Source organism: Pseudopodoces humilis, chromosome 3, assembly GCF_049639895.1.
Source record: "Pseudopodoces humilis isolate 2021_Gansu_Grassland_sample_001 chromosome 3, ASM4963989v1, whole genome shotgun sequence".
NCBI classification, from domain to species: Eukaryota; Metazoa; Chordata; class Aves; order Passeriformes; family Paridae; genus Pseudopodoces; species Pseudopodoces humilis.
The window spans coordinates 5,174,414-5,197,224 of NC_142202.1; the positions used below are offsets into that span (position 1 = coordinate 5,174,414).

Here is a 22,811-nt window from a genome sequence, read left to right on the forward strand (position 1 = left end):
CATTCCATGATTCTATTTTCTGATTTGCTTGAGCCAGGAGTACTCAGATGCTGCATGTTACATGGCACTGCTCCAAGGCTGAATTATTATCCTGCATATGACAGAAACACTGAACACATAGAATCACAGAATGGTTTGGGTTGCAAGTGACCTCAAAGACCATCTGATTCCATCTCCCCTGCCATGGGTAGAGCCATCTTCCACTAAATCAGGTTGCTCAGAGCCAAATCCAACCTGTCCTCGATACAAAACTTTCAGTGGAAGAAATAGTACCCGTCATCCAAAAACTGTAGTAGACTCACCTGACCTTAGGAAAAAAAGATGGAACCCATCCCAAACTATCATTATGGAAAGAGCTATTTGCATTCACACTGGACAGACCAATGCAGTGGATTTCTATCTTCTCTGCTTTTAAAACCATCAAAAATCCATGGTTTTTGGGTAGATCTTGGAAGAAGATCTGGGTACACCGTGCATGACTTCATATATTATTTTTACCCTTTTCAGGCAAAAAACCCAACAGACTAGACATTTCATAAAATGTTTTTCATCCATCAGGACTTGCTTGAGATGAGATTTGTTGAAACATATGGCATAACAGTACCTCCTAAACAGAGGTATTTATTAAAGAAAACAGTTATAAATATAGCTCCAAATAAACAGCTTTCAGCAAGAAAAGCTCTCCAGCTTTACCTCCTTTGTTTATCCAGGCTAGATCTTCCTTGGAGCACTGTGTACCACACAGACAGCCAATGGCTGAATATTAGTGCAAAATATTAGTGTCATTATGGTTTGCTTAAAACCAACTTTAGACTGCTCTGACTCCACTTTACCAAAAACAGTCCTTGGCCGAAGCAAACCAGCAAAGCAAAAAACTTACCGAGAACAGAATTGTTCATTCCAAAGGAAGAAACTAGAAAGATGAAGGACAGACTGACTGCTGGCATGGAAAATGGCTCAGACATCTGTTCAACAGTTGACCCACACCCACCACACAATGGACTGAAACATCTACAAATTAGCTACTGAAATCCCCAGTTTATAGCTCAGTATTGTTTTAATGTAATAAAAGGCTGTGGGTTAAACTGTTGGAGCTCAGCAATGAAAGCACAGGGACAGGTCACAGCACTGGGGGTTCTGACCTCTTTGGTCTCACTATTCCCACCCACCAGCCAGAACTAAAATATTTAGAGAGCCCAAGTTCAACAGCCTGTACATTTAATATTATGTGTTTAATATTATGTGTTTAATATTATGTGTTTAATATTAATGTGTCCTGTACATTTAATATTACCAATATAAGTAATACAGAAATGTTTCACTGGTATATTGGGATTAAGAGAGATACACTGCTAAGGCCTAAGCTGCTCTGAAAATAGGTATGTGCAGTACCAAGAGAAATGTACATTTGCAACCCAACTTTATCAACATTACGAATTTTACAAGCACTTTGGGCAAATGAAACCAAAGGACTGGGTCTGAGGTGCTTGCCTTACCACAGTAGTCTGCCTGCACTCCCATGACAGCATTGCAGCAAGCCAGAGTAATTGATGACTTAGCTTTATCATAGCAACCAAATTCTTAATTTTTTTTTTTTTTTTATAATTTATTTTACTAAAACCAGATAGGGTTTGAAGGGCTGAGCACCTGCCACTTTCTCTGTCCTTCACTTATTGCCCATCTGCAGCTGACAAAAGTGTTAAAGGATACAAATAGCAGAGGGAAGAAAAGCAGAGCAGCAAATCTTTTCTTTGATTTGCATAGTTTCTCCAGGCATAAATTCAGCAAAAGGCACAGATTTTCTTTCTAATGGTTTCCCTAGTCTAACAATTTGCAAAAGAAGATAAGTCTAGAAGAATGGAATCTCTCATCCTTGGTATCAAGGGCATCTCAAAGGTTTCAACCTTTAACACAACATGGTCTTAAGTATTAATTTCACACACAGGTATAGGAGAACCATGATATAAAGCTGCCAAATCCCAAATGCCCATATCAAACAAACACTTACTCTTTAATTTATAAGGACGTGGATGTAGAGTAGAAAATTTCAGGCCCTCTGTAGGCAAGATGTGAGTTTAGGGCTCAAGAGACAAAAGATCAAATACCACCTCTTCCCACCTAAGATGAGACCTACAGCATCCTAAATTAGGCTTCTTCTTCTTCTAACCCATCGGGAAACCACATCTCCCTACACTTGCTCTGTTGCAGGGATTATCTAAGTAGCCTTCACTGTGCCCTTTTTCTTTTATATGCAGGCAGTTCTGGCTGAAGAATATTTTTTGTTTCATTTTTTTAATAATACCTGGAAATAAACATTTATGTCTCCCTCTCATAAGGCTATTACAGAACAACTCCAGTCTGGAGTGCATCCACTAAGAAGCATGTGCCCTGAGTAACTTCACCTGTAAATCTCTTTTTTATTCTTAAATAATTTGTATTATGACTTACCATCTGATGCTGGGAGCTCTAGAAGAGATGGCATTGAGTCTGACTGGGTAGAACAGGAACACCTAGAGAACTGAAGAACAAGACATGCACATCTTTCATGCAATAAATCTCTCTGGCTTCCCAGCTCAGCCCTCTGCTCTGTCCCAAACACAGATAAAAGTGACCTCCATGATCTCATATTCTTCTGACCAAAACAGAGACTGAAACCCTGTCACTAAAGTATGACCCAAAGGCTCAGAGATAGTCCATATAAACACTTTTGGATTTCATCCTGCCACGTCAGTATTACACCATGGCTTTTAGTCACTGCTCCTAAAACTCACACAAAAAGACTCAGACCTAGACATACTCCTTTCATTATCTGAAATCTCAATTTAGTGCATTTGCTTTGTCCTGTTCTTCTCTTCTGAGCCAGAGTTTAGTGCCTCCAAATAAAGACAAACCTAAAGAAACTCACATTTAGGCATTACTGAGAAATCATCCTGTGAGTATCTGTTAAAACTGACAATCCAGATGCAGCCTGACCCAGAAGTCCTTAAATTGCTGATTGCTAGAAGCTAAAAGAGCAGTCCAGGAGAGTTCTTGCTGTTCTTCCCTCAGCACTTAAAAGGCCACTGTAGAGAATGAAGATAATTGTATCTCATCTGAGAGTGTGCTTACTCTGTGTCTCATCAGCACTTGTATCTTTTGAGGGCAGAGAAAATGGTCTTTTTTGACTGTGTCTTATTTTGTTCTTCCTGTATTCAAACAGTGTCAAGAAACAGACCAAATTTTCAACATGGTGGTGGGAAAATGACACCTCTTTATATCCCAGAACCAAAAAGAAACAGACTTTCTAAGGTCTGGCCCAAATTTTGAATATTCCAATTTTTAAAAACTGGAAAAAAATCAAGATTCTCGTGTTTTCTTACCTTACAAGTCACTGTAATCCCAGCATTTAAAGAAAAGGAGGCAAAAAAAACTTAACACAGACCATCACAATAAAAATAAGCACACTGTTTGTAAAGGACAGAATTTCATCAACTCAGCTCCTCCAAGCTAAGCTGAGTACTCAGCACTATGACAACAACCTCCTGGCACACTTGAATTCAAGGCCAAAAGAAACCAGTGAGTATTTGTGCAGTCTCTGGGAAGGCAGCAGATCCCACACTCACCATCTGGCTGGAGCTCTTTGGAAGACAGGCACTTCCCATACAAAATTTCCAGGTTCTCCATTCGAGGTCGGCAGGCAGAGCACAGCCTGCCTCGCTCTGACAATAACCAGAACCACGCAGACCTTCAAATTCATCACACCAGGAACCTTCTGTTGAGATAATTTTGTCAACTCTATTCATTACCAATGTGTCCCTGAGGATTCTGCCAGGAAGAGGCTCAAGCACAGCGTTTCTGCTTCTGGGTGTTTCATTATGGCACAACTTCTCATGCAAGTGACTTGCCCCTTGTTTATCTAATGGAGATAAACATCTTGTTCAGCTGGAACTTCTGCCTATAGCCAGAGCCCCAGGCAGGGCCAATCTTTTGTTCCTGTGACAACTACTGAGAGCATGTTTGGCTAGGAATTTAGATGCATTCTTGATTAAACATTAATGAACACAAGTGACAAGCATGTGAGACAGAGTTTGGCCATCTTAACCCAATAAAGTTCAAGCTTATATATACAATAAACTGATTTTTTTTTTTGTCCAGGTATTCATTCTACTACACAGTTAAGACCATACTGTCCCTGCTGAACAACTCTATGTTTTTACTACCTGAAAACATCAATCCAATTCCCTATTCAGGGAACCTTACTACACAATTATGATAAAATGGAGTGTTTTCTTTCCACCCTGTAGAGAAATAATCTCTTGGCCTGTGGCTCTAAATCCACTCTCCTCTGTGTTTCATGGCTGTTTTTTAAACTGTATTTGTTACAGCTATGGAATTGATTTCGTGCCTTACAATTACTGCTGGCTTTGCCAGTCACAATGCCCAGTCATCACTTAAGCTGGCAAATATTCTCTATCTGAAGCTATAAATGTAGATAAGTATTTTATTTTGAGTCCTTTAATATCACCTGCCTGGCACCTTGCAGCAACTACTAGGTATGACCAAAGCATCATGGCAAATAAATCCCTATTTCCCCAATACTGCAAGTCGTCCTTGGAAGGCTGGTATGCACATTCAAGAGACATTTCATATTAACCTGTTACAAAGATAACTATCTCCAACACTTTTCACTATACAAAGCTTCAAGCAAAATGCCAGAAAAATGGAAACTCACCTCAGCTTTTCTGCAGAGGTACAACTATTCCCCCTAAAATGCATTTTGATATCATAAAACTTATTTCTCTCTTCTTGTTCTGATGTAAAAACAACTTTATCTTCCTTTCTCTACAGGCGCTAGATTCAGACAGATGCAGTTCTGGATTACTTTATGTCCATAAGTCATAATTTTAAGCAACTAGAAGTAACCTATGATACAGAGATAATCTTACTTTCTACTCTTGGGTCTTTAGGGCCAGTGGCAAGGGAGGTTTTAGATCCCCTACCAGTGTGCAGACCCAACCAAATTCAAATTCTTAAGAACGCATTGAATACTCACAGGACCTCCTGTGGGATTTGTGGATGCTTATGTTTCTTTTTGTGTTCAGGAAACTCATTTTGCCACCTTGCCATGAGATTTTTGGCCTAAACCGTGCAAAACATAGTAGATATAAAGCCACACAAGATGTGCCTGCTTCAATGAGCACTACTTCAAGAAACTTAAACTTTCATTCTGGGCTCCTATATGAATTTAGTATAAATTTAACAACTGTTATGACAAAAATGTGAACACTGCAACAAACTGCTCTTTCAGACTATTTGCTGTAGTTTGCTTAAAATAAACTTAATTATAATATAATCTTAAAACTCCTAGATCAGTTCAGCTATGCAACTGCATATTCTTCTCAGTTAACAGAGAGCCTCACTGTCTTAAACATACACCAGGCATAAGGCATGTATTGCTGCTCATTGCCCACAGCTCTTCATAAACTGGTTCCACCTCATGCCAGCATACACAGCTCCAAATGGAGACAGTCCAGAAACACAGTATTTCTCTGGTATTTACTCCAGCAATCATCAGTTAATCTCAGAAATTCTGTAATTTATTCCAACTATTTTTTTAATGCATTATATTCAACCTGAGCAATAATGCCATGCACGAGTTATTCTTGCAGTGAAGCAAACTCCTTCTCTGGGCCCAACTAAAAACTGGAGTGACATCTGCTGTTTCACATGCAGCTTCAGAAAGATTTTTCATTTAGCAGCCATTTTGGTTAAACAGATGCAACAGACCTTCTTAACACCTAAAACCAGGACATGTGCACTCACATTCCCCTCGGAATTCTGCTCTCCTGCAAAACACTCATATAAAGAACTCCTTGAAGGGATTTTGCATTCACAAAGACATCAAGTGCATACCACTTCTATAAATTTTAGTTTATGCTATAATATTTCAGTACCCAAATGAGGGTTTTACACAGCAATTTTTGTTATTAGAATCTAAAATACTTTCTCTGCGGCTTTGCTTTGGAGATGAGCTTTTAATTTGGAAAGGCTCACTCTACACCAATTAAAAAAGAGAGGAGAGTGGATTATTCAATATAGGGTTCAAGTATTCCACTGTCTTAGCATTTTGTACTATATTCTTCTAATTAGTTAATTTCAAAGGTAGGAAACAGCAAGGGCATCTTCAGCTGTCGTAGCTACTACCCAAATAAGCATGTTTCAGCTGAAAACAACTTTCAATTAGAAATGTTTCCAGCTGTAGAACATTAACACATTTGACTGTCCAGACCAAATATGGGACAAAACAGAATAATTTATGGACAAATTCACATTTACAGGTAAAGTACCATGACAGGACACTTCAAAACCTGATTCAGCAAAAGTATCTGTGTCAAACACAAAGCATGGGAGTCAGTGCACTACTGATCACAACTACACAGCACTTCAGTGATACATGGACAGGCAGTTTCAGGACATGCTTCCTAGGATCATGGTTTTAAATATGCCAAGAGAACTAAACTAAAAATCTAATTTTCCTTTCCTCACCTTTGCTGGCAATCCCAAAGAGACATTACAGCATACCAGGATTAAAGTATGCAAAACTGAGTGAAGAATTTGTCCTGCCTTTGTTAGTTACAGAAGTATTTCCTTGCTTGCTTAAAAATGAAGCAATAGAAAGCAGAAAAAGAGAAAAAAGGCTGGCATAGACAGACAGCCATGTCACACAACTACCTGCTTAGCAGGCACAGTGCTGGTGCAAATTAAATGCATTAAAACACACTTTTTGGAATTATCTCACAGACTGCAGCACATGTGATGATGGAGAGGCCACGGGTCAATCCTCTTTCTCTATCCCATACATGCCCAAACCACTCCTGAGGAGCTTTTATGGGTGTGGGTAGGTGGTCTTCCCATCGGAACTCCCTCATGAAGTGTTGCTAGGCCATTCCTCTTTTTCAAAGATTCTAGGAAGCTCCCCAGTCCTTCAGCACACCATCAACCCTTGTTTCTGCACAGGCAGCTCCTTGGATCTGTCTCTGAGGGGAGCAGGGCAGCCTGTCACAGCTGCCCTGAATAACAACCACCAGGAACCATCAGCTTTCTATCAACCTTGTCGAAGGGAAGCCAGGTTTTTCTTTGTCCATGCTTTTTTCGAGATCATCTCACAGGCTGGCTGATCTCCAGGTTGTCTGTCCCTCCTGAAGCAATCACTGCACAAGGAAAAACACAATTTTCCCAGGACTAGGCTTTACTGACTGCTTTAGTGCTCTTCCCGGGCCCCAGGTTTTGTTAAACCCAGCGATTTTTCCACACCCTTCAGCAGCTTTCGTGAGGGCTCTCAAAATGGCTCCCTGTGAGGTGCTTCAGGAGCTCTGTGGGGGAGCAGCGGGCTCGCACCTGGCTTTGGCAGCCTGTGGCAGCTCTCCTTAAACACATCAAAAAAAGGGCAAAATGCCACTTGGAAGTGAGGAATTTAGAGGAAAAGCGTGGGAAACATGGCAGGAGAGGCTTATCTGGACCCAGGAGTTTTTTTCATCCCATTTTCTCCCTCTGTTAAGCTGAGGCGTGAGCAAGTGGCTGGGCAGGCACATGGCAGGAGGAACATTAGTTTCAATGAGTAATAAATGAGGGTGAAATAGTTTTGCTTCTGGCTTTTAAAGTCACAAAGGTACACAAAGAACTGAAGGTATCACAGTCCCTACAATTCCCTGAAAAAACATTTCAGGCATTTCCCGAGTGCACCATCCATCAGCAGGGCCTGCATAGCCCACACGCAGATGGTGACTCAGGATCCTTTGGAGTCATTGCCACACATTAGGGAAATAATTTTCCCCCAAACTTCAATCCTTTTTTTTTTATCAGGAGTAATATATCAGTCTATGAATGTCATAAAGTGTTAAAGAAAAAGACTAGATTTAATGGTTTATAAAAAGATAACCAGTAAGGAATAGCTGTTGACATCGCAGTGTTGCCACACAAATGCTTAGCAGACATCAGGTAACAGTATTAAAATAATAAGCAGCTAGTATTTAATGTATATTTAATGTGTACCTGAAGAGAGCTGATGTTGTCTGGACAGAAAATAACAAGCACACTAGTAATCAGTTTGCAGAAGGCAGACACACACAGCTGGGGCCTTCCAGGCACATGATAAAAGCTTGAATAAAAGCTTCTCATGTGCAAGCAGATATAAAAGCTCAAGTTTATAAAGATGTTTGCAGTAAGGTATGAAAATATAATGCGTTTAATGCTTAGGTCAAGCAGCCCAATCCTGGAACCTGTTCTGCAATTAATTTTATTGGTGCCTGGAATAATAATATGGTGGCTCTTCTTACATACGACTACATTTCTGCTTCTAGCACAGAGAATAAATTTGTATATGCTTTTGAGCTTATGATGTGCAAGACTAATTTAAACCAGGCAATGCATACAGACAAAAAGCAAAGGTATTACTTAACTGAGAACGTAAGATCACAGTGTTACTAGTCAAAAAGCTATTTATTAGTACTGTGCAACTTGTCTCTGCCAGGAAACATAGAAATAACTTGTATTTACAATAATGGATAAAACCTACTAATATGCTAGAACTAACCATTGTAATATGACTTCTCAAAAAGTCTAGCTGGCAGATGGTAAGCATGCTGGAGGCAGTCCCTTTGCAATAAAGTCAGACTGTTTCTGGATCTTCAGAACAGCAGTAAATGCAGATCCAGTTAAAGTTCTTCCTACAGCATTGACTGACTCAAAGATATTGATTTTTTTGGGACTGAAGAGTGCAATACTTAAATGACTCAGTTCACGTGGCACTGCTGAAAGTGTGATAAATACCGCATTTTGCTAACCAGCACAGCAAAATAAGAGCACAAGTAAGATTCAGGAGTGGAGGTTTTGGGTAAGGTGAATTGTTTTGTACATGCTCTGCTGTGCTTGTGATATTCCAGGCACTATTTTCTTTACAAGCTTTGACAGCAATCAATACTCTCAACTGGTACAGCTCTAACACTGTAAAGGGGGCTCAGCCTACCAAATACTTGAATTAAAAAAACAAAAAACAAAAAACAAAAAAATAAACAAACAAACCGGTGTTATGCTACCAATATAGTAAGGTTAGATTTTCCAAAGTCACAAATCTGTTTCTAGCCTATCTTCAAGGATTAGCATCATATGAATATCTACTCTGAACAGCAGAGCAGACTCTGAAGACACAATACAGTAAGGATTGCTGACACGTCTGACATTGCTGATCTTGAATTCCAACCATTCCTGCACACAGCTTTAAGGTCACATTTCTCTGTGCGTGTGTACTGAAGATGTAAAGCCATAAATCAGATTACTGGTAGCAATAATGATGTACTTTTGCTGGAACTTCAGAGAACAAGAAAATGCATCCAGGTTCAATATAAAAAAATGTGGTGTTTTACCCAAAAAAATAATTAAAGGAGTCTACATAAATTTTTATCAAAGTTCCCTTCTTGAAATGACTCTAATATTTTAGCAAGGATTTGAGTTAAAATCTCTCTTTGTTCCTGTGCAGCGAGTAGTTTTTCACTTTACATCTGGATCTTAGTACTCTTCACCCATAAATCTTTGTTCCCATTTTATAGATAGGAGAATACACAGAAAATTATCTCAGATATGGTTCGGAGTGACTCTACAAATTCACAGATAAGAAACACAATCAGTGAAGAACAGGTATTACTCATTCTTAACCAATGCCAAAATAGTAATATTTAATGGTGCATCTGCTTGAAATAGGTCACAATAAATAGAAATAATGATCCCTTAATTAATCAGCATTTTCTGGTCTTCACTTTGAAGTATTAAGTATCAAATGGGAACAGAAATACCAAAAAAATACTGAACTGAGGAGCAGCTATATTACACTGGCATCTTATGCTGACCCGAGTGATTATAATATCAGCACTTCTTTATTTCTCCTTCCAGGTCTGGAGTACAAACAAAGCTCAGAAGGCTGGAAATGAATGTTTGTATTTCTTGTGCATTATCAGTAGAATTATTAAAGTTTAATTTAATCTGAGCAATCTGTGGAAATCAGACATGACTGAGGTCATGATCAGAGAACACTTGTCTCCTAATACTTACATAATGCTAATTTTTCCCACTGAACTTCAAATGCCAAGGGGAACAGGAATAAAACCATAGTGGCTTCTCAGAGGCATTACAACTGAGGATATTTCATTCTGTCAACTTTAAAACATGGGGAAACCAAACCGTTTTTGCACCCAAATTTTATTAGAAAACATCAAAGTTCAAAGAAGTTACTTTATCTTGCTGTTAGATTGAGTCAAAATTCTTTTCACTTGGATTTTAAAAAGTATCCAAAGTTGTGCTCCTCCTACACTACCCCTTAAAGATGAGGCAACACTAAACACTAAAGGTTCAAGACTACTGTAATACAACTCAGAACTGAACCTATACTGTCCATAAACAGCCAAGCAAGCTGCTTATTTATCCTTTTTAGTCACAGTAGGACATAAAAGCTCATTATTATTAAAATTATCTATATATGAAAAAAATATTTAGGTATATTCAGGTATAAATGAATTTTTAGCTACTTATCAAAAATTAAAATTTTTTTTTTCTTTTTTAATCTGTGACTTTCCTTTTGGGGGAGAATAAAAACCATTGTTAACTCTGATTCAAGACCTTCAGATACCAATACAAAAGAACACTCACAACTACTTCTACTTGAACATTGTTTTAATTTTCACTTCACAGCTGTAGTCACTAAACTCAACATTTTCACACTGCTTAACAAGCTGCTATTATAGGAAGTAAAATAGTATAATTCAGCACTCTGAGCTGGAGAATCATAATTAGATGAAGTATAACCAAGATTCCTCTGTTCCTTAAGATATGCACCATCATTTGGCTTCATTATTCCTGATGTTTTCATATAGTTCATGGCATATGGGAGGATCAAAATATTAAAGCAGCCTTTTTAGTAACCAGCTTTCAGCAGCCTCCATTCTCAACCCTTTAACATTCTTATACAAGTCCCCAAAGGATGCCTTGCAGCACTGAAACAATCATTTCAGGTCATAAAAAGATAAAGAACTTTAAATAACTCTCTTTATTTTTTTTCCAGTGAGAAAATGATTACTTATGTTCTTAAAATTAAAAGGACTTTGTACAAAAGGTCTGGAAAGATCTGGTTTTAATTACATATTTCAAAACCAAGTTATACATTAACAATTTTACCGCTTATATGCAGTAAATGAATACATTAAAACTTAAAGAGATCAGGAAAAAAAATAAGCAGACTAAACTACAACTGACTCGGATGTTTTCTGGAAACACACCATGAACAATTTGTCCCTTGTGACTAAAAACAAAGAGGGAGAAGGAAAGTGGCAAAGAAAATGAGCTTAAGTGAGAAACTGTAACCCCCTTTTTGATCTTGCATGCAAAGTGAGAATGAGAAAAAGTTTTGATCATTCAGTCTACAGTCTTATTTAAAGATCAAAACAATTCTGAGCAGCTTAAAGCTTTACTTCATTAAAAGAAGCCATGCACAGTCCAAGAGTTAATTGAATGGCAAGTGGGACATTCTTTCTTGCAGCTTTGCTAAAATGATAGAAACTTCATTATAGACTGCCCTGTATTCCACAGAAGACAACCAAGAGCCACTTGACAAGTTTTTTCCACCCAGTCTGCCATTTCTTGGCAAATCTTCTATTACCTCCCTGCTACCTTTAAGAGCTCCAGGTTGAGTTTTTATAACTTGTTAAATAAATGACATATATGAATTAAAATCTTTCAGCCATTTAAATAGAAACTGCATATACATATAGTATACAGTGACAAAAACTTCAGAACAAAATTAAAAACAAGTGGCTCAAGGTATCTGCTAAGCTTTTTTTACCCATAATTAAAAATACCAGTGATAAAATTCTGCTGCATTATTAAAGTCTCTTTGAATGTGTAATGCTTTTGCTGAGACTGTATAAATTCTAATACATAACATGTTTTCTCAGCAAGTGAATCCATTTTGCCCATTCCTCTGAAGATTCCGCAGAGCTAAATGACATCCAAAGCTTTCCTTAATGCAGAGGGAAAAGGCTGAACATTTGAAAATGCTTGAGATCACAGTAGATTAACAATGAGAAGAATATTCAATGGCCAACTGTTGAATTTAAAATAACTGTCTGCTGTCCACATTCTAACCTATTCAAATATCTTAACAGATTATACAATACCCTGCTTTCAGTTCACTGTTGTCTTGCTATACAACACAAATTAGATAAGATCAGAGCTAATTTTGATCTTCAATTATATATGAAAGATCTAAAATCAGGTTGGCTGTCTCCAGAGCTACTTGCAGGCCACTGCACTTGGCAGCAAAGCAATCCAGAATCAGGAGGTCAGCAACCTTTACTGAGGGCTCTTTAGGGCAGGCCTGTATAAAAGGAGAGCCAGACTGGCATTGCAGAAACCTCCAGCTGAGGTCATCTGTGTTATCATTCATTCCACAGCCACATTTTGCAACTAAATCTGACCACTTGGAGACACAGGGAGAACCTGATGGAACAAACCAACAGTGTCCATAAACCATGTCTGTAAGAATTTCTTCACCATCGTGACTCAGAGAGCGAGCTACAGACTCCAGGGAACGGCAAAACCCGTCAGCAACCAATTGGTATTGTGTCTGAGAACAATCTAGGTCTTTGAAAGTGCTGGCAGGCAGACTAGAACTCTAAAAAAGAAAGCAGAACCAGGAAAGCAAAGTTAGAACTCTGTTTTACAGAAATAATTTTAAACATGTATCACACGGCTGCTTTTTTTTTCCCCCAAAGCAGATGGTTCAGTTCTAACTAAAAAATGTTTAAGTCATGATTATCCCACAATAGGAAAGAGTCAAAGCAGAGTTCTGCATTATCATCTTTCAATATAAAACTCAACATATTTTCAACACTTAAAAACATACAATTACTATAATAGATACCTAAAGAAAGATCAACTACAAATATAGCATTAAGTTCAAAAGATATAATTAAAACTGAGTGCTTCAAATAGACCCCTTTATTCTGCATTAGTAGCAAAAATGCCACATTAATGTAGAAAGAGACAAGTGTTTTAAATATTGCAGTGATTCTACATAAATTCTTGTTTCTTAAGTATATTAAGCATCTTTAAAACCTTTATGTCTTACATACCTTGTGTCTTATGTATGAAGCCAGGTGAGTTTCTGTACAGCCCCCTCCTAATAATGCCAAAGGTTCCTTCACTGTTAACTGTAACACGTGTTCCGCAGTTTCACAGACACGCTGAAAATCATATGAAATTCTTGTTAGATGTACCACAATTAATAGGATTTGTCCCCATTGAAAAAAAACACTGGAAGAAAATTTTCACTAGTTTCTGTACAGATTCCATAAACTTGAATTACATGCGGATATAAAGCTGCTGAGGGATTTCCAAGACCATGTTCACTTAATGAGAAATTGTCTTTATTTTTCCACACTATGGAAAGGCAGAAATAAAAAGCTGAATTTTAATCCTTCTTTTTTCAAAACAGGGCTATATATAAAAAGTCAATCAGTATCAGTGACACTTCCAGACCAACTATTCAATGCAAAGCAATGCTTGACTATCATTGTATGTGTTGCTGCTGGCTTTTTGCTAGGCAGTTTTGATTCTTATGTTCTCATAGACCAAGTAATGAAAATATTTAGCCAGCACTGGCCTGAAGTAAAAAGTACAAAGATGTAGCTTTGTAACAAACAACAAAACAACTTCCTGTATTAAAACAGAGGCACTAAATGAACATGACAAGGATTTTGAAATTCTGGAACCAATTAATTTATGTACTGAAAAAATTATGTTTCTAAACACAATGTACTTAATATTTCTCAGTATTTTATTTTTCCATTAAAAACGTGACCTTACAAGGAAAGATATAAAGAAAATTTGCCTACCTTCAACTCATCCCATGCTGTTTCACTTCTGTTACAGAGTATCAGGCTGCAGACAACTGTGTCCTCAGGAATTAGATGTAGAAAATGCTTTGAAGCAAAACCCTCAATGCGCAAATCTTTCAAACTGCCATAACAGCCAGGAGACAATGAATGTATGGAAGCTATAGGTTGTGAACCTGTCAATTAAAAAAGGAGAAAACAGTATGTGGTACCATCAGAACAGCTAGCTGATATATTTCATACAGCATAAACTTTATTCCTCTTGGGTTTTTAACTTATATTCATTGTTCAATGCCTGACATTCCAATTCACACAGGAAATCATAGAAACCAACACATTTAGAGTGCAAGACTTGGTGGCAGTTTGAGATAAAAAAAGTAATTGTTTCATTTGCCTTGAATCAGAGTTAGAAAATAAACAGTTACTGGAACTAGATATCCCTCATGCAGCAAGCAGTAGTAACACACCTGTGGTATGCCACCATCAGGGCCTGCAGAAGACCAACTTCACCTTGAAAAATGGTTTTCAGACTAGAAAAGAACAACTCTTGCTCAGCTGCTAAGGTGGGATACAGAGGGAAATAAGAGTCTCCTGACTGTGCAATGACACCACCCCAGGTAATGTTCACCTCCCAGTGAAAACTCCAGGACAATGGTTTAGAGAAGAGAACTGGCCCGTTACCTGTCATGCGGCCCAGGGGCTCCATCAGAGACAGCCCAGCCCTGTCCACAGCCATGGCACCGTTCTCCTTCAGGTACTGCTTCAAGGAGGGATGCATTACTTTCTGGCACACTACAAGGCCCACCTCGTCCTTAACCAGCTGCTTTCCCACATTAAGCAACTGATTCAGCTCTGACACTTCCAGAGAAACTCCGTGCTGGACTGCTATAGTTCCTTCCTCAGGGTTAAAGCCATCACCTGACATGGACACACTGAAAAGTGCAATCTTGATCATGTTTGAACCAGTCCTTTTGACAGCAAGTGGTTTTTCCAACTGGATTTCTGGTGTTTCTATCAGCAGTCCAGGAAGAACTGTAGAATCCACAACTCTTCTACCTTTCACAGGTATTATCACACACTTCCCTAAAACAGCATTAGTCTCAACATGACGTGGAACAGTAAATATAAAAGCCTTTAAAACCAGTGAGGTGAGATGATCAACTTCAGTTTTATTAAGCATGCAAGCAGGTTTGCTTGTTAAAATGCTACGTACCAAACAAACAAGAGTCTCAACACTGCTAAAATCCACAGATACCCGGCAACCACAAGCCTCAGATTTCAGGTGGTCCATACACAAACTCAGAAGATGCTTGCTTATTTTAATGACAGTAAAAGGTGCAACATTCAGGCTCCTGAAATTTTCAATGAAGCCACAGCAAAGAATGGCAGTGAATAAGCCACAGTCACTGAAACGTGACACGTGGTTCCGTACAGAGGCTGTCAGGACACGCAGCACGGGCTGGCTGACGGAAAGGTGCCCCAGGAGGACTGAGGATTGGGAAGTGGTACAAACACAGCCCCCCACACCATTGTGGAGCTGTTTGAGTCGACCAGCAGGACCGTAGGAAGATTTTAATATTCCAGTCAGCAGAGACAGTGACTGACTCACTGCATCTCCAGTTAAAGGCTCACTAATAAATAACGGAGGCTTTTTAGCTTCAAGGCGAGACATTTTGAAGGCAAGATTTTAATCCTGGGCAAACATTTCATTTTTACTTGGATCTACAATTCACTGCACTTTTAAATTTTAAGAGTAGTACATTTTAATTCTTTGCAGGTAAGGATTATTTTCAGTGCAAAACAGTATATATAACATTCCTGAAACGACTCATCACAGCTCTCTTAAAACGAGGCTTAAATCACGTTGCAAAACTGATAGTGACTGATAGCAGGAAGCTATTTCATTCCTGACGATCTCTTTTAGCTTCTGAATGAGATTGAGCAGACTTTTTTGCAACAAAGTTTACAACCATGCTTCCTAAATGGACACCTATAAGTGACAGTCCTGCTACAAGCAGAAAGTTCTTTCTACTCCAGGTAGTTTTCTTCATCTTTTCTGGCAACAGTCACAGATGAAAACCTCCAAGCTTAGTAATACCTACAATAAAAACCAGAAAGGTATTAGAATAATCTTATGAAAATATTGCACAGCTTGACCTATTTTAGTTTTCACCAAAAAAGCCACAGAAAGACAAATACTGCATCAAAAAATAATTTAGGTTGGAAAAGATCTTTAGAGTCTTGCTGTTACCTCAGTGCTGCCAAGCCATCACTGAACCACGTCCCCAAGTGCCACATCTATGTAATCCATTAAACACCTCCAGGAATGGTGACTCAGCCACCTCCCTGGGCAGCCTGTGCCAGTGCTTGACAACCCTTCCTGTGAAGAGTTTTCCTAATAACCAATCTAAACCTCCCCTGGTACAATCTGAGGCTGTTTCCTCCTGTCCTAGCACTTGTTACTTCGGAGAAGAGACTGAGCCGCACCTGCCTGCAGCCTCTCCAGGTGCTTGCAGAGACCAATGGGGTTGCTCTGAGCCTTCTTTTCTCCAGGCTGGAGACCCCCAGCTCCCTCAGCCACGCCTCACGGGACCACTGCCCTTCTCGGGACTCATTCTGCACCTCAAACTCCTCTTTGAAGGGTGGTGCCCCTCACCAGTGCCCAGCACAGGGGACAATCACTGTCCTGGTCCTGCTGGCCACACCACTGTTGGTCTGGGCCAGCATTCCCTTGGCTACCTGGGCACATGCTGGCTCGTGTCTAGCTGCTGTCACCAGCATTCCCGGGAATCTCTCCAGCCACTCTTCCCTGTAGTTCAGCATGGGGTTGTGACCCAAGTGCAGGACACGGCACTGGGCCTTGTCAAACTTCAACTGGCCTATACATTCTATAATGCTTTTTAACTGATAAAATCTACTAATATGATTTTACTACAAATATAGAGAGTGCATCAATTATACCTGTTTAATAATAACTTCAATTCTGACCACTGGTCTATACTGTTACCAGCAGGTCTATAAGTAGCAGGCTACCATAAATGTCACTGAATTGCACTGAAGTATCAAAACTACAGTGTTAGCCACCTGACTTTACTCAAGAACAAAAGAACTCAACTAGTCAGCAGTGCTTGCCAGGCAACAGAAACAACAGCTTTTGATGTTCAAACAAATTTAAGAAATCTGGCCCAAACAAAGGTTTCTTAAATCAAGATGCCCACAAAGTTTTTCAGTTCTTAAAACAGTAAAACATAAATCAATGTTTATTTATGTTTCTATGCAAACTCTACACTATTTACACTTGTACTTCATTTAGTTTCATTCTCCATTGTAATCACCATCCCCACTAACATGGAATATCTTACTATATACAGTCACAATTATTTCTGGGCAGTTTTAAGCTTGAAAGGACAATGTTATAGATCCAGCCACAAGAGCTTTATTGCTGTCTTGAAGTTATTGGAGCTTGTTTTAAAATACCTTTAAGAAATATAATACCCTCACTTAATTGTTCCCACCATTTGGGATTTAGCAGTAAAAAGTAAACTTTTTTTTGAGATTTATGATGCACTTTTTGGGTCCACGTAGGTACAAAAAATTAACTCAGTTGCAAAGAAAAATAAAACTCTGAAAGACTAAAGTTAGAACACCAAGGCTGTATCTGTTTGAAAATTCTCAATTAATTCATCTTCTCCCTCAATGACACAGATCCAACTAATTAGGCAACTTACCCAAAAATCAAAGTACTAATACTATTTTTCTTTATTTTTGCGATCTCTTTGCATCATGATTGCCACAATCCCAGGTTCTGGAACAAAATCCTCTGTCTTCACTTGGAAAATAGGACTGGACTTCAGGTAATACCAGCCCCAGTGCACTAGCCCCAGGCTAGTTCCCATAACAATCAGAACTTTGTTGTCCTTCCAGAAGGTTTTAAGAGCCATTGCAAACTGGCATCTACCTAGGTAAAGATAATTTATTATTTTAAACATATTCTAGAAATACTTTTTTTTTTTTACTCTATAATAACAACACTGAACAGATGAAGCTGAATGTTAATATCTTTAATTGCAGTGGAGCAGATGACTAAAACACTAAACAAAAAGCCTTACTTTGTGAATCTAAAAAAATAAAAATAACCTCAATTCAGACATTTTGAAATGTTAATTGCTGCAATTTGCTTCGAGCTTTGGCATGCTAAATCTTAAACACAACAAAGCTTTATCTAATTACAAGCACTACTGCTCAGATGGTAAATATCTGAAGCCCAAAAGCAGGTTCAAAATACACCTTCCCCCCTATAGCTAATAAAATTCAATGAGTTGCTGAGTTCCTAAGGGAATACAACACTCTGTAAAGGAATACAGAAGTTTTAAATTGCAGACAAAGCAAGGTGTGATGCTTCTGAAACCACTTTACCTTTGTGCAGCTTTGCCCGACCACCTTATGGTACTCAGAAGCGGCACAATTACAAAGAGAGTAATAAACTAATTCTTATATAATAAGAAACTGGTAAAACTACCTTCCATGGGATTTCGCGCGTTTACTCGGGTTTTACACCAAAAAACCTCACTGGTTTGAGCGGCTACAAAGCTGTAACTCGGAGAAGAAATGCTCCTACACCACCCATGCCGCTAATAGGTGTAACCCACCCTACCAACCACCTCTCCACCACGCTATGGAGCCCTCACAACCCGCTCCTCCTCCTTCACCGCGACCCAGCGACCTCGAAGTGCGGGCGGCTGAGGGGGCAGCGGCTCCTTCGGGCACAGACCATGGGCACGGTGCACCTGAGACTTCTCCTCAGGGAGGGAGGGAGCGAGCGAGGAAGGTGCTAGCAGGGCAGCGAAGACTCACCCGGCCCCTACACGTTCAAACGTGCCCCAGCCGGAAGAAGAAGAAGCGGAAGAAGCACGACCCCGGACGTGCCGCCCCTCCGCTGCCGCCATTAGGCGAGCGCAGCGTCACTCGCAGCCCGGGCCCGCCCCGGTCGCTGGCGGCCATTTTGCGTGCGGGCAGCGTGGGGCGGGCGGCGGCGACGGGCGCGGCCATTTTGGGTAGGGCAGAGGAGCGGCGGGAGGCGGGCGCGTCGTGGGGAGGGTATGGCCGCTTTGTGCCGCTCGGCTCTTGCGGCTGCCCCTAGGGCTCCAGCCCCTCTTTTCTCCTCGCTTAAATCTCTGAGGGGATGCTCCGAGAGCCGGGGCTCTGGCGGCGGTGCTGCTCGGCTTCCACCGACCCTCCCTCATCCGCTGCCTCAGCCCCTCTGTCCCGTTCCTCACCCCTGTCTAGTCTGGCCAGGCACTGCCCAGGCTTAAAAATATGTGTGTATATATATATATCTGTCTATCTCTGATTTTTCTTCCTTGCATATCTGTTACTGCAGCCACTCTGCCTTACACCAGCTGTCTGAGACTTCCTGTGGGCGGGCAGAAGTGCCCTGGCCAAAACAAATTCAAATAACTTTGTTCCCTGACCTCCGCTTTTTCTTAGCTCTTCTGCTGTCCTGTATTCACTTTTCCTGTATTCACTCTTGTAAGTAGAAGAAATACTTCTGTGAATACAGTAATACCGCTCCTGTGTTCACTCTTCTCTCTACTGCAGTTGCTGTCAAGAGTATCTTGTTCTATATTCATGTGTTAATGAACGGGCTTGTTTTCAATTGCGTTTATGGTTGCAGAGTTTATGACTATAGCCAAAAGACAAGTATTTAATGCCTGATGTCCATGCAGAACGGAGTATGATCTTTTTAATTGTAATTTTTCATTGTTAATTGCTTTCAGCTGTCCCATGAAAGGTAAAAAGTAACTACCTGTTTGTGATGGCCCTCTGATGCTCCTCAGAACTTCTCGTCCCTCTAGTTCTAGGCAGTTCTGTGGTGACTAGGTCATGTTTTTGAAACTGAAATTGTTGAGCCTTAAAGGTGAATGGGCAGTTTATGAATGAAGGAGTGTGAATAACAGTGAGGAGAAAAGGTGCTGACTGGCTGGAAGAGTATTTTTTAAGGGTTCAGTGGAGTAACTAGCAGCAGTGTACATAGAGACCCTGAATGGCAAATGGGAAGATTGTGGTGTGTCTTTTCAGAACTAGAGATGCTTTACTGGATGTGTAAGTAGCTGAGCCTTGTGCTGCTCATCCCAAGTTTAGGATCCACTCCCGGAAACTGACAAGTGCTGGACGGGAAAGTTCAGAAAACTCCTCTTGTAGGTTGTGATAGTTCATTTTGAACTACAAAAATGGTTAATGTCAACATACCCTACAGAGTTCCTTAATCAGCGTTTGTTTGTTTGTTTGCCGTTTTCAGGTGTCCCCTCTCCCCACGTGTGCTAAAGGCACCCGGCAATGGGCAGTGGGTGAAGTTTGCTGCTGTATCTCCAAGTGTGCCAGGAGTTTTCAGTTCCCCATCCCTCCCGAGTTCTTAATTTCCTCACTACAGGAAACTGCTTTGCTAAGGTAAGATGCTGTTCATCAGCTGTCAGAGCACCCTGAGCTTGCTCTCTGGGTGACCATGTTTTCTGGCTTCTCCTGAGTATACGCTGCTCTGTTTGACTCAAATTTAGGAAAGAAAAACATTCTGCCACATTATTTTCTAACTGTGTCTCTAGCCACGGGGAAACCTATATATTTAATTCTAAATCATGTCTTTGTGCACAGGTTGTATCAATATTTTAGGTCTTGGAATACTATACATCCCACATCAGGACATATATATATATACATATATATATGTGTGTGTCTGTGTGTGTATAGTTTAGTGAGGGGTTTTTGTGCTGTATTTGCTTATCTTTGTATATCCTTATGCAGAGTTTACTTTAGAGGTGTGCAACAGAAAAAGCATTCTGTGAGACAGAATCTGACTGTCAAACAGTAACAGTTGTAACAGATCTGTGTTTTTGGTGTTTGGTTTTTTTAAACAAAGGAAATAGCAAAGTATTTTGAGGGTTGTTTTTTTGGGGCTAGTTTTTTTTCTTGAACAGTTGATGAGTATTTTTTCTCATCTTCTGATGTCTTAGTATTGAGTATTTTTTCACCTGTGTCACTTTAGTGATTTCCCTGATGGTTCACACATAAAATATTTTCCTTTTTGTTTTCTGTGGATTTGCTTACATTTTGTCTGTCTGCTGTATTTCCTTTGTCTTATCTTTGTGGTCAGTGCAAAGAATGGGGTAGTTGGCAAACTCCCAAAGTCAGCTTACTCCCAGGAAGAGCAAACTGAACCAAAGCTAACTTTTCTTGTGCATCCTTTTCCTTTTTATGTTTTTCTTCTATTATTTTGTAAATTGTATTTGGAGGGGATTTCTGCCTGCCAGCAATTTTCACATAAGTAGTAGCAGACTTGTTGCAACAGTACTACTCTGGAAAGTAAATTGTTACCAGAAAGAAATCAGTGATGCCAGGATAAGTTCAGCTGAATTTACTACATGACTGAACTGAACCTGGATGTCTCAAGTGGTCCAGAGCTCTGTTCCTTGCATTGTATTTCTCAAAATTGCCATCAGTAAAGCTGACAGGATTTAATCTGATAAAATGGAGATGTTTCCAGGGCTGTTTGGTGCAAGGGAGAATGACAGTAGCATGGCACAAGGCATGATGGTATTCTAGCTTCTGTGTGCAGGACTGTTAAGAATCTCAAGATTAAAATAATCTGTGCTATGCTGTGTAGTTGCGAAGTGTGTGTTTATCTTGTTTTGCATTTTTTTGAAATTAAATAGTGGTAATGACTACATTTTGAAATGTAGTTCATGATGGAAACGCCTATCCCCGGCCTGACTTTTGTCCTGAAATTTTGACAGCTCTATTGCAACACTTAACAATAACTTGAAGTATACAATGGTAAGGTGTACACATTCCTCAATTTTTAGTGTTTTCCTATACCATCTCCTACAAAATTTACTAGATTTGTCCATTTAAAGAGACTAATCCTTTAGGAAACTTTAGATTATACAAGGCAGCTCTGTTCTCTGTGTGGTTTCTGTTGCACTTCATTAATTGCAGACAACAGCTACTGATTTGCTTTATTTTGAAGCTTGAACTGTATTGTTTGGATACTCTACCTCCTGGCACTTTACTGAGAGTCTGCTTCACCTGGTTTTCTGACCAGTCCAAGTCTCTTTGTTGTCTGTTGGCTCTCTTCCTACCCTGTGTGAAAATAGAATGTATCTTAGTTTTTGTAGTCCTGTTTTTTGTAGCTATTAATTTGGTACCATAGGGCTCATTGCATGTCTCTCCTGAATCCTGACACTGTGGAGTTAGCTGGAAAGACTTTCATGAGTTTAACCTGATTTTCCCCTTTTTTGATAAGTCAGTTTTTGGCTCCTGTTTATGTGGAGGATGATGAGCTTCCCAGCTAGCTTCAGTCTGTGACTGTAATTGTCAGTTTGGAAAAAAACCTTAGCAATTAAGTGAGGGTTTTTTCTTGAGCCCAGGGAGTGTTCAACTCTTAGTGCAAATTAACACTTCCTGAGGTACATGGAATGGTCTGAAGCAGAGCCAGGGGCTGTGCAGCTCAATGTACATCACTCAGGATCCCAAATGAAGTGATTTAGGTCCTGTTTGGTGTAAGCAAGAGAGGAGGATGTCCAAAGTTCACTTTACTTTTGTGCAACCACCGTAAGACTCAGGTTATGTTGCTTCATGTGTGTAGTATAAATTTTTAAATATATATAATGTATATGTATAGATAGATACCAAAAGAGCCAGAAGCTATAGTTTCTTATAGTTGAAAGAGTTCTAACTTTGTATTTCCTGTGTTAGATGCAAAGTGTCTGGACAATTACGAGTTTCACTGAAAGAAACCAACACAGGTAGCTAAGTAATTTTCCTTTATATAAGAGTTTTCCTTGTTTTTGAAAAGCAGAGTGTAGGGTTTGAAGAACAATAGTCATGAAGGAATGAGCC

The 22,811-nt window shown here is 39.6% G+C and overlaps 4 protein-coding genes across 20 annotated transcripts in view; 1 reads left to right on the top strand and 3 right to left on the bottom strand.

Annotated features, from left to right (window-relative positions):
• Nucleotides 1-10,683: 10,683 nt before the first annotated feature.
• Nucleotides 10,684-15,591, bottom strand: MKKS (MKKS centrosomal shuttling protein). The gene is made up of 4 exons (XM_014254722.2): nucleotides 14,601-15,591; nucleotides 13,920-14,095; nucleotides 13,158-13,268; nucleotides 10,684-12,697 (listed from the first exon to the last, which is right to left on the bottom strand). The coding sequence occupies exons 1-4, from the start codon at nucleotides 15,589-15,591 to the stop codon at nucleotides 12,257-12,259; spliced, it is 1,719 nt and encodes a 572-aa protein (XP_014110197.2). The 3' UTR covers nucleotides 10,684-12,256.
• On the bottom strand, nucleotides 15,589-15,970 carry LOC148184561 (uncharacterized). The gene has a single exon (XM_088053638.1). It carries the CDS (start codon nucleotides 15,968-15,970, stop codon nucleotides 15,821-15,823), a length of 150 nt encoding a protein of 49 aa, XP_087909764.1. The 3' UTR covers nucleotides 15,589-15,820.
• Nucleotides 15,971-17,668: 1,698 nt separating this feature from the next.
• LOC148184562 (uncharacterized) lies at nucleotides 17,669-18,826 on the bottom strand. 8 transcript variants are annotated; one of them, XM_088053636.1, is made up of 2 exons: nucleotides 18,774-18,826; nucleotides 17,669-17,873 (listed from the first exon to the last, which is right to left on the bottom strand). In XM_088053636.1, the coding sequence occupies exon 2, from the start codon at nucleotides 17,858-17,860 to the stop codon at nucleotides 17,669-17,671; it is 192 nt and encodes a 63-aa protein (XP_087909762.1). In that variant the 5' UTR covers nucleotides 17,861-17,873; nucleotides 18,774-18,826. The 8 variants fall into 8 exon arrangements, with proteins under 8 accessions (XP_087909762.1, XP_087909760.1, XP_087909757.1 ...); XM_088053634.1 differs by having other exon boundaries at nucleotides 17,669-17,877; nucleotides 18,774-18,810; XM_088053631.1 differs by having other exon boundaries at nucleotides 17,669-17,877; nucleotides 18,691-18,794.
• Nucleotides 18,827-18,867: 41 nt separating this feature from the next.
• Nucleotides 18,868-22,811, top strand: part of SLX4IP (SLX4 interacting protein) — a 71,790-nt gene continuing 67,846 nt past the window's right edge. For 8 of the 10 annotated variants that reach the window (XM_088053880.1, XM_088053875.1, XM_088053878.1 and 5 more), the window contains exons 1-2: nucleotides 18,868-18,973; nucleotides 20,218-20,366. The gene's annotated coding sequence lies outside the window, so the exon portion shown is untranslated. The other 2 variants (XM_088053876.1, XM_088053877.1) reach the window with 2 other exon arrangements.